This window comes from Corvus kubaryi, unplaced genomic scaffold (assembly GCF_017639235.1).
Source record: "Corvus kubaryi isolate FWS band 111438036 unplaced genomic scaffold, C.kubaryi_AGA036_p1.0 37262, whole genome shotgun sequence".
NCBI classification, from domain to species: domain Eukaryota; kingdom Metazoa; phylum Chordata; class Aves; order Passeriformes; family Corvidae; genus Corvus; species Corvus kubaryi.
Window position 1 is genome coordinate 1,628,770 of NW_024581078.1, and position 10,337 is coordinate 1,639,106.

The 10,337-nt window shown below is 68.9% G+C and overlaps 1 protein-coding gene across 1 annotated transcript in view; it reads left to right on the top strand.

Annotated features, from left to right (window-relative positions):
- Positions 1 to 14: 14 nt before the first annotated feature.
- NCAN (neurocan) overlaps positions 15 to 10,337 on the top strand; it is a 14,912-nt gene continuing 4,589 nt past the window's right edge. The window contains 7 exon segments of the mRNA XM_042024498.1: positions 15 to 186; positions 5,972 to 6,051; positions 7,159 to 7,560; positions 8,060 to 8,234; positions 8,321 to 8,448; positions 8,919 to 9,212; positions 9,484 to 10,337. Coding sequence (XP_041880432.1) covers positions 5,979 to 6,051; positions 7,159 to 7,560; positions 8,060 to 8,234; positions 8,321 to 8,448; positions 8,919 to 9,212; positions 9,484 to 10,337 — 1,926 coding nt within the window. The 5' untranslated portion in view covers positions 15 to 186; positions 5,972 to 5,978.

Sequence of the window (10,337 nt, forward strand, 5' to 3'; positions counted from 1 at the left end):
GGGGGGGGGGGGCCGCGCCCGCCGCCAGCCGCGATTGGCCCGGCCCGGCCCGGCTCGGCCCCCTCCGGGGGGGGGCCCGGCCCGCCCCCCCCCTCTCCGAGCCCCGCTTTTAAGCCCCCGGTGCCGGCGGGGGTGCTCGGCTCTACCGGCGGCGATGAGTCCCGGCGCGCCCTGAGCACGGACCAGGTACGTGTGGTACCGGCACCGGCACCGCCCCCACTGCGGGGACGGCCGTGGGGATGGGGACACCGGCACCGGCACCGCTACGGCAGGAGCGGGACGGATCCGCGCTGGGGGCTCGGTGGGTGCGGGGCCCGGTGGCGGGGATGGGGACGGTGACACCGACACCGGTACCGGCAGCGGCAGCGCTACGGCGGGAGAGGGCTGGATCCGGGCTGGGGACGCGGCGGGGCTGCGGGGGCTGCAGGAATGCGGGGCCGGGTGGCGGGGATGGGGACGGTGACACCGGCACCGGCACTGCTGCGGGGACGGCGGTGGGGGCGGTGACACCGGCGGCGACACCGGCGCCACCACGGCAGGAGCGGGATGGAGCCAGGCTGGGGAATGCGGGGGTGGGGGGGCCGCGGGTCCCGGCGGCGGTGGCGGGGATGGGGATGGGGACACCGGCACGGCTGTGGCAGGAGCAGGACGGATCCGGGCTGGGGACGCAGCGGGGATGAGGGGGACGCTCGGTGTGGGAGAGGGACACTGTGGGTACCGGGGGGGACAGCGGTGAGGGATGGTGGCCCTGGCGTGGGGGAGACGCTGGGGACACGGAGGGGACAGTGAGCTGTCACGGCTGGCGGTGCTGGCATCGGGGACCATGGGGCTGGAGGGGACACTGCGGGGATCAGGGGCACTGGGACAGCTGGACAATGGGGGCGTGGCCACTGGCTTTGTGGGGACGCGAGGACAGGGGGACACCGTGAGGACCGGGCTCTCAGGGGCTGGGGACACTGAGAGGGGCTGGGCAACACTGGGGACAGTGGGGCAGGCAGGGCCACCATGCCCTGAAGCACCCCAGGAGCTGGCAGCGAGACAGAGGGCAGGCAGAGGTGGCGAGGGGTGGCAGGACAGCTGTGGGTGCCACCGGTGCCACCCCCCCCCCCCCGTGGTGCCACAGCCGGGTGCGCCTGGGCCACCCGGTTCCTTGCTGGTGACACTGGTGGCTCCCTGGTGAGTCGGGAGCCGGGAATTTCCCTATCCCGAGGTGGCCCTGGCTGCCAGGGCGCTGGCAGAGTGCTGGGCACTCAGTGCCATGGCCAGGATGTCCCCAGCACGCGGACACGGTGTGGAGAAGACAGGATGGATGGATGGATGGAGGGATGGATGGACGGACGGACGGATGGATGGACGGACAGGCGGACGGATGGATGGATGGACGGACGGACGGACGGATGGATGGATGGATGGACGGATGGATGGATGGATGGATGGACGGACGGACGGACGGATGGATGGATGGACGGACGGATGGATGGATGGATGGACGGACGGATGGATGGATGGAGGGATGGACGGATGGATGTGGGTGGGGATAGCGCGAGGCGCTCGGCAACCCCAAAACCGGTGGGACAACGGTGCCAGCGGCCTGGATCCGTGCCAGGCCCTGCGGCCCGGGGGTCTCCTCCCGGGTTTGGGCACCGGGCGCGGTGCCGGGAGTCACTCCCAGCGTGTGGCCGAGCCGGCGGCAGGGCTGGCGATGGAGCCGAGGGCTCACAGCGATGCTGCGCCGGCTTCGGGGCTCCCGCGGCGCTTTGGGCTTTGCAGGGGAGAGGCAGAAAGCGGGGCAAAAAGAATCAATAAATCAAAAAAAAAAAAAATTCGATTAAAAAAAAAAAAAGAGGAGCAAATTCTAAAATAAAGGCTGCAGACTGTCTGCCTAATAAAAATCGCACCCGGCAAAGGGCCCATATTGGACGGGATCACAGCTTCCCGAGGTGCTAATTTATTCCGGCAGGCTGGGGGGAGCGGGGAGCATCACGTTGCCTGTGAGATGTGACGGCAGCGAGGTTTGCAGAATTCCTTTGTTGTGGGCAGAGAGGAGGGGACGCCGAGCCGGCCCCGCCGCCGGGCTCCTGCCGCGGCCGCGCAGCCCCGGGGGGGCCCCCGGAGGACACCCCCGGTCCCCGCGGGGGCGGCGGGGACACCGCGGCGCTGGGAGGGAGGTGGGTGCTGCGGGGGGGGGGGTCCGGGCTGCCCGCAGCAGGGGGCGCGGGGCGCCCCCCCACCCCCCGGGGTGGCTGCGGGGGGGGACACGCCGGGAGGGTGGGCACCGGGATGTCGCGTGGCGCGTTGGTGGCACCGCGGACCCGAGCGACCCGCGGGGACAGCAGAGGTCACGGGGACTGCGGGCTGCGTGGGGACAGCCGGTGGCACCCTCAGGGCTGGGGCGTCCCCAGGGTGGGGGCACCAATGTCCGGCTGCGTGCGGGCTGCCCGGGTGGGTGGGCAGTGCCCCCTTCTCTGCTGCCACCCATCCCGTGTCCCCAGCGCTGTCCCAAATGTCCCCTCTGCTCCGTGCGCACCCCGGGATCCGCAGCCGGCCCTGTCCCAGGCTCGGGGCAGGGCGGGGGCAGAGGTGACCCCCAAACTGGCCGGGTGGTCCCGGCGGCCTGTGTGGAATTAAGCTCTGTTTCAGCTCAAGCTAATCACCAGCCCCGGCTTTGCATATTCATGAGCAGGATGAATTATTCATGAGGTGACAGCTAGTGACAGATGTGAAAATGTTCGCCCGGCTTTGGGGGGGTTTGGGGGGGGCGTTTTGCACCGGCGTTATTTTAAATTTCTCTCGTCTGCCGTTCCCCCGGTTGCGCTGGGACGCCGAGGGGACAGGGACACGCTCCTTGTCCCCGAGGGGGCCGAGCCACGTGGCCTTGGGGACGTCACGGTGACACCGCCCTGACTGCGGAGAGAAACCCCCGCTGCGAAATTCGGGCCCCGGTGCCCGTGGTGGCCCGGCCACCTCCCTCACCTCGCCACCCCCGTGCCACCCCCCTCGCCTCGCTGCCACCACCGGGCACACACGTGGCCCAGCCCACGGCTGCTTTCCCTGGGAATCCCGGCTGGATCCTGCCCCGGCCATCCCGATCCATCCCTGGGCATCCGGGATGCATCCCGGCCCGATCCCGGTGGCACCGCAGGGTCGGGATGCGGCCGTGCCACCCCGGCGGGGTTGGAGCTGGATTGTGGATCCATGGATGGCGGGGAGGTGGGAACGATTCGCTGCCGATAATTAACGAGGCTGCGGGGGGACATTGCCCGCCCGTGGGGTCCTGGCGAGGGGACACCGCGTGTGGTGGCACCGGCCCCGGCAGGGCTGGCGCTTCCCGTGTCGCTTGTCCTGACCTTGGGAGAAACTTTTGGCTGGCTCAGCACCTTGCCCGGCTGGGCAGCCGGGGGTGCGGTGAGGGGCCGAGGGGATGGAACGGGGCGGGGACGGGAGCAGAGCCATGGGGAATGTGCCCCCTGTGCGTGCCAAGGGCAAGGGTGGCAGCCGGCTGGCCCCAGAGGACAGAGATGTGTCCTGTCGCTGGTGCGGGGGGACTTTGGGGACAGCTGAGCTTTCCCAGGTGCTGCCGGCCTGGCCCTTCCCACCTTTCCTGCTGCGAAAGCAAATCCTGCAGGAATGCTGATGTCAGGGAAGGCGACGGCTCAGCCGGAGCCGGGCAGCCCTGTGACCCCAAAACCTGAACCGCGAGCGCCCAGCAGCACCCACTGGGGGGGGGTCAGGGACCCCCATCCCATCCCATCCTATCCCATCCCATCCCATCCCATCCCATCCCATCCCATCCCATCCCATCCCATCCCTCATATCCCAGCTCTGCAGCCTCCTGGGAAGCGGCTGGAAACCCAAAGAGCAACTTTTGTGTTTAACATTTAAATAAATCCCGGCTGTTTGCTCAGCGAGGACCCGGCTCTGAGTAAATACTCCGAGGAGGATTTCTCCTCCTCGCCTTCACGCGGCTCTCCGCGGGCTCTCGCTGCCGCTGGCCCGGTGTGACACCGGGGATGGGACCCCTCGGTTCGGGACTGGTGGCCGCGAGTTGTCACTGGGTGCTCCGCTGGGAGCTCTGCGGGCCGGGGAGGAGGAGGATGGAGAAGGGGAAGATCCCAGGAAGGTGGCAGAGAGCGAGATCCCATTGCTGCTGTTCCCCCCCCCCAAATCTCCTTGTTTGCCTTTTGATGGGAAAAGTCACCTGGAAAATCCAGGGGAAAAGGAAATGTGTGGAAAGACCAAAAAATCTTTCAAAAACCGGGAAAACCCAGCAGGATGGTTTGAATCCCTGAGACGTGGGTGAGCACAGCCCGGGCCACCCTTGTTCCCTGGTGCTGGGTGTCCTGGGGGTCCCCATCCCGCACCCAGCAGGTCTCGGGTGGTGCCCGGACCAAGGACACGGCGCTGCTGCTTTGTCCTGGGAGAGCTCCTGAACACCCCAGAAAGCCAAAATTAACATTCCAACGCGAGGAGCTGGAACCTCCCGAGCCCGCCCGTGCCAAGGAATTTTTTTTTTCCCCTGGAGCTCAAAGACCGGGAAAAGTTTGGTGCTGCCGAGGCATTTCCTTCCCGGAGCATCTCCGAGCAGGGATGAACGAGCTGCTGTCGGTGCCGTGGAGCAGCCCCGGCGCTGCTTTGGGGTTTTCCAGCTCCAGGGAGATTAATCCGGGCAAAGGCACATCCCGCTGCCCATTCCTGACCCCGGGAATTTCCCTCCATGGCCAGGGCCAGGTCACACCTCCCTGTCCCCTCCCAGCAGAGCGCCCTGTGGAGCTGCCGCGGTGGGGAAGGGGCTGCCAAGGCTTTCTTCTTGAGAAGGAATCAGATAAAACCCGGTTTTGCATCCCCAAAAAGGCCCTTTGCCCGCGCGGAACACGGGGGGGTGTCTCCTTTTTTCTCGCTGTTTCGCTCTTTCTTTCTATTTTCGTCCCATAAAAGCACAGAAGGGACGGAACGAGGCATCAAGGGCTGGAAAATGGAGCAAAAGGGATGGGGGATGAGGCAGAGCCTCGGTTCGGGGCAGCGGGAGGGGCACGGGGGGCTCCTGGTGTCCCCCAAAGGCCGAGTGGTCCCCAAAGCCCTGTCTGGGACGGGGCAGGGATCGGGGAAACCCAGGGAGCAGCAAATTCCAGGATGGATCTGTGAGTAGGGAGGAGCTGGGGTTTGGCTCAAGCTCGTTGGCCACGTGGTGGCACTTCGGGATTTGGGGTTTTGGGGGTGCTGGCTGCGTCCCTGCTGCCTCTGCTCGGCCAGTTTGGCACCCGACGGGTGAGCGATGGTTGTGGTGGGAGCTGGATGCTGGCGGTGGTGGGAATTTGGGGATGGTGGTGGGCACTGGGTGACAGCTGGGTGATGGTTGTGGTGGGAACTGGGTGATGGTTGTGCCAGGTTTTGGTTGTGGTGGGAGCTCAGAGATGGTGGTGGGCGCCAGGTGATGGTTGTGTCCGTTCTGGGTGATGGTGGCGGGCACTGGGTGGTGCCTGTGCCAGGCGATGGTTGTGTGGGAATCGGGCGATGGTTGTGGTGGGAGCTGGGTGATGGTGGCAGGCGCCAGGCCACGGTTATGCCCATGCCAGCTGTGTGACCTCCCCACCTTCCCGCTGATCCCGGCTCCCAGATGTTTTAGGAACCCTCTCAGCCGCCGCAGAGGAGCAGACGGACGGGAGGGAGCTCCGGGCGGCGGCGGAGCCGGGGCTTTGTGCCCCTGGGGGGCCGCGGGACCCCCGGGTGTGCCCACCCACCCCCAACACCGCGCCGGGTGCCGCGGGGATGTCACCGCGGGTGGCACCGGTGGCGGGCACACAGAGGGACATCCCAGCTGGATGCTGGTCTCTCATCCCGCCCCCGGGCCGGCAGAGAAATCCAGCTCTCCCTGGGCTAATGGGGCTAATCCCGCTCCTCCCGCGGTGATTTCTGGCCCGAGGGCATCGCGGGGTGGGCGAGCGGTGGCCTGGCAGCGCTGCTGTCGTTGCAGGTCAAGGATGGTCCATGTGATGGGGGATGCCGCCTGCTGGGTCCTGCTCGGGCTCTCCCTCCTCCCCATCGCCGTCCTGGGTAAGTGCTCGGCGGCCGGGGCTAATTAGAGGGCAAACAGCGATAAATAATGAACTCTGGGCCGGAATAAACCGTGACCGGGAATAACAACCCGGGCAGCGCTCGGGCTGCCCGCGGGATTAGTGAGGGAGAAGCCCCCCAGGCGACCGTGCCCCCTCCCTCTCTCCCTCCCTCCCTCCCCGCGTTGGGATCGCTGCAGGCGAGACCTTAAATCCTTAATCCCGCTGGCGGCCCCCTCCCCACGGCCCAGCTGAGCCCCCCGGGGATTTGCCGTGGCTCTGAGCCGTGTCCCCCCCGTCCCCCACGGCGGGGACACCGCAGCATCCGCCGCACCGGGGGCTTTGGGATCGGCCACCCCGGAGCCCTCCCCGTGGCCCCCAGGGAGCCGAGGGCTGGGGGTGCGGTGAGGGTGGCGGAGGAAGGTGCCAGGGAGGGATAAGTGGCTGTCCCCAGTCCCCAGCTGTCCCCTGATCCCACTGGAGGGTCCACGGGGGGTCAGAGACGCGGGGGATTTGCACAGGCTGGGACGGGATTAGTGCGGGACAAGGAGGAGGAGGATGAGGAGGAGGAGGAGGAGGATGAGGAGGAGGAGGAGGAGGAGGAGGAGGATGAGGAGGAGGAGGAGGAGGATGAGGAGGATGAGGAGGAGGAGGAGGAGGAGGAGGAGGAGATGGTCACGGTCCTGGCACGCTTGATCCCAGCACGGGGGTGGCTTTTCCGCTGGTGCCACAGGCGTCGGGTGGCGTCTTTGGCGAGGGATCTCCCTCGGCGGGCAGGGACAGGGCGAGCTGGTGTCCCCAGGGAGCCGTGTGGCACCCACGGGTGCAGAGCAGTGCCTACAGCCTGGGGACATCGGGGGGCTGGGCAGCATCCTGGGGGTGCCGTGGACCCCGTCCGAGCTGGGGGTTCAGCCCCAGAGGGGGGCAAGGTCTGTCTGCAGCCGCTGGATGGGGTGGCCGCGCTTTATCCCAGTTCATTATCCCGCTTCCTGCTCTTCCTGGGGCGCTCAGGGGTGCCCGGAGCGGAGCCCCCCACACCCTGCGATGCCCCCCAGCCCTCCCCGCTGTGCCCAAACTCCCCGTGGCAGCCGAGCCGCTCTCCCCGCAGGCTCCCAGGACGAGGGGAAGGTGATCCACATCACCAGGGTGCAGCACCAGGCGGTGCGGGTGGGGCTGGGGGAGCCCGTGACCCTGCCCTGCCTCTTCCTCCTGCACCCCTCCGCCTCCCTGGGGCCCAACGAGCCCCCGGAGCCGCCGCGCGTCAAATGGAGCAAGGTGCGCTCGGCCACCGGCCAGAGGGAGGACGTGCCCATCCTGGTGGCCAAGGACAACGCGGTGAAGGTGGTGAAAGCCTACGAGGGCCGAGTGTCGCTGCCCGGCTACGCCCGTGACCGCTCCAACGCCACGCTGCAGCTGCGGGCGGCCCGCGCCAGCGACGCGGGGCTCTATCGCTGCGAGGTGGTGGCCGGCATCGACGACGAGCAGGACCTGCTGCCGCTGGAGGTGACGGGTGAGCCGGGCACGGCGGGGGCACGGCGGGGGGCACGCTGGGGGGGTCGCGCAGCCCCTGTGGCCGAGGCAAGGTGGGCGAGTTGGGCACTCAGGGTGAGCTGCGCACCCCGTGTGAGCTGTGCGCTCCCTGCACCCCACAGCATCTCTGCACCCCACAGCATCTCTGCACCCCACAGCATCTCTGCACCCCACGCACCCGGTGCCCCCCATGTGCTCTGTGCCCCCCATGTACCCGACGGCGGCAGCTGTGCCCCCCGTGTGTCCCCCTGCACCCCATGACGGGGGTTCTGTTCCCCATCAGCCCTGCGGACTCTCTGTGAGCTGTGTGAGGCCTAAACCCCGCTCCAGCCCTGCACCCGTGCCAATCCTGCACCCCGTGCCAACCCTGCACCCCACGGACCCCGTGCCATCCCTGCATCCCACACCAATTCTGCCCCTCCTGCGCCCCATCCCAGCCCTGCCCCCGGTACCATCTCCCCGCTCCTGTGCCCTCCCAGGCGTTGTGTTCCACTACCGGCCCGCGGGCGAGCGCTACGCCCTGACCTTCCCCGCCGCCCGCCGCGCCTGCCGCGACAACTCGGCCGTCATCGCCTCCCCCCAGCACCTCCAGGCCGCCTTCGAGGACGGCTACGACAACTGCGACGCGGGCTGGCTGAGCGACCAGAGCGTGCGGTGAGTGCGCGGGACGGGCCACCCCGCGGGCACCCCCGGGCACCCCCTCCCCGCGGAGCCGAGCGCCCACCGTGCCCCTCCCGCAGGTACCCCATCACCCTGTCCCGGCCCGGCTGCTACGGAGACCGCAACAGCCTCCCCGGCGTGCGCAGCTACGGGCGGAGGGAGCCCGCCGAGCTCTACGACGTCTACTGCTACTCCCGGGAGCTGCGAGGCAAGGAGGGGGTGCCCAGGGCTGTGCCCGGCTGAGAGCAGCCTGGCACATGCCCGGGGATGGCCCTCTGTGGTCACGGTGTGGCTGGGTGCCCAGGGATGTCCCTCCCCGGCCGTGGCCATGGCTGGGTGCCCACGGTGTCCCTCCGTGGTCACGGCGTGGCTGGGTGCCCAGGGATGTCCCTCTGTAGCTATGGCATGGCCGGGAGCACAGATAAGTGCCCGGGGATGTCCGTCCGTGGCCGTGGCACGGCTGGGTGCCCAGGGAGGTCCCTCCATGGCCACATCTGCGCCCGGCTGCAGGGTGGGTGCCGGGGCCATGCCAGCGCTCCGTGCCATCCTTGGCACCGTCACCGAGCGTGGCCGCGGCGCTCAGGCCATGGCGACGGCCCAAAAAGCCCCGCTCCACTCCGAGCCACCAGGACCGTCACTTCCTGCCCCCGTGTCCCCAACACCTCCGCTCTCCCGCAGGGACCGTGTTCTACGCCACGGTGCCGGGACGCTTCAGCTGGCAGGAGGCCCGCAGGCACTGCCGGAGCCGGGGCGCCTCGCTGGCCACCACGGGCCAGCTGTACCTGGCGTGGCGAGAGGGACTGGACCAGTGTGACCCGGGCTGGCTGGCCGATGGCAGCGTCCGCTACCCCATCCGCCTGCCGCGCAGGAAGTGCGGGGGCGAGGCCTCGGGGGTGCGGACCCTTTACCAGTTCCCAAATCGCACCGGTTTCCCCTCCGCCGCCTCCAAATTCGACGCCTACTGCTACAAAGGTGAGCGGGACCCGCCGAGCTCCGCTCCCAGACCCCCCACCCGCTCCCGTCTTCCCTCGGGGATCAGTGGGCATGGCCGGGAAAATTGCTGCGGATGAATATTTAATTAGGGAATTAATGAGATAAACGAGGAGAGCGGCGCTGGGAGGGAGCCCAGCTCCGGCTGGGTGCGGGGAGGTGGATGCGGTGCCTGGTGCTGACACTCGAGGAGGGCTGCGAGACCCCTCGGGTGCCCTCGGTGCCACCGCTGATGCTCGTGGTGTCCCCGCAGCCGCGGGGCACAGGGACACGGAGGAGCCGGTGCTGCCGGTGCCCCCCACGCCCGACCCGCCGAGCAGCGACAACGTGCTAGTGGAGCACAGCGAGGACCTGGGCACTTCGGGGGACACCCGCGACATCCCCCGCGACCGCTACGACCTCCAGCCGCAGCCGGGGCCCGCGGGGCTGGGCGAGGATGAGGACGAGCAGCTGCGGCCGGCCAGCGGCAGCCCGGTGGCGCAGCGCGGTGACCTCCCGGGGGCTGCCCTGTCGCCGGCACCGGCGGCTCCAGGGCTGGGGACGGGCGCTGGGACATCCCTGCCGCCCACCGCGGCCCCCTCGCTGGCGTGGCCCCACGAGGAGGAGGCTCTCAACGTGGTGGATCAGGCTCCGGAGAGCTCCCGGCGGGATCCTCCGGCACAAGGAGAGCCCGAGGGACCCCCGGCCACCCTCCTGTCACATGCCCAAAGCGCAGCCCTGGAGCACAGCACCGGCTCGTCCTTGGCACCGGCGACCCCCAGCATGGCCCCGGAGACCCCCAGCACCCCCCCGGGCAGCTCCAGCGCCCCGAGGAAGAGCTACCCCGGGCTGAACGGGCGCTACTTCCAGCTCCAGCGGCACAGCCGGGACCCCGCGGTGGCAGCTGGGGACACCACGGTGGCCATTGGGGACCCCACGGTGGCGATTGGGGACCCCACGGTGGCAGCTGAGGACCCAGCGGGGATTGTCACCCAGGCCCCCGTGCTGGCGCTGGAGGTGAAAGGACCCGCAGCCAACGCCGTGGAGCTGTGGAGCCTCCCCCGAGCCGGCACCGAGAGCCCCCGGCGGGAGGGTCCCCACGCGTCCCCCAACGCGCTGGAGGAGGAG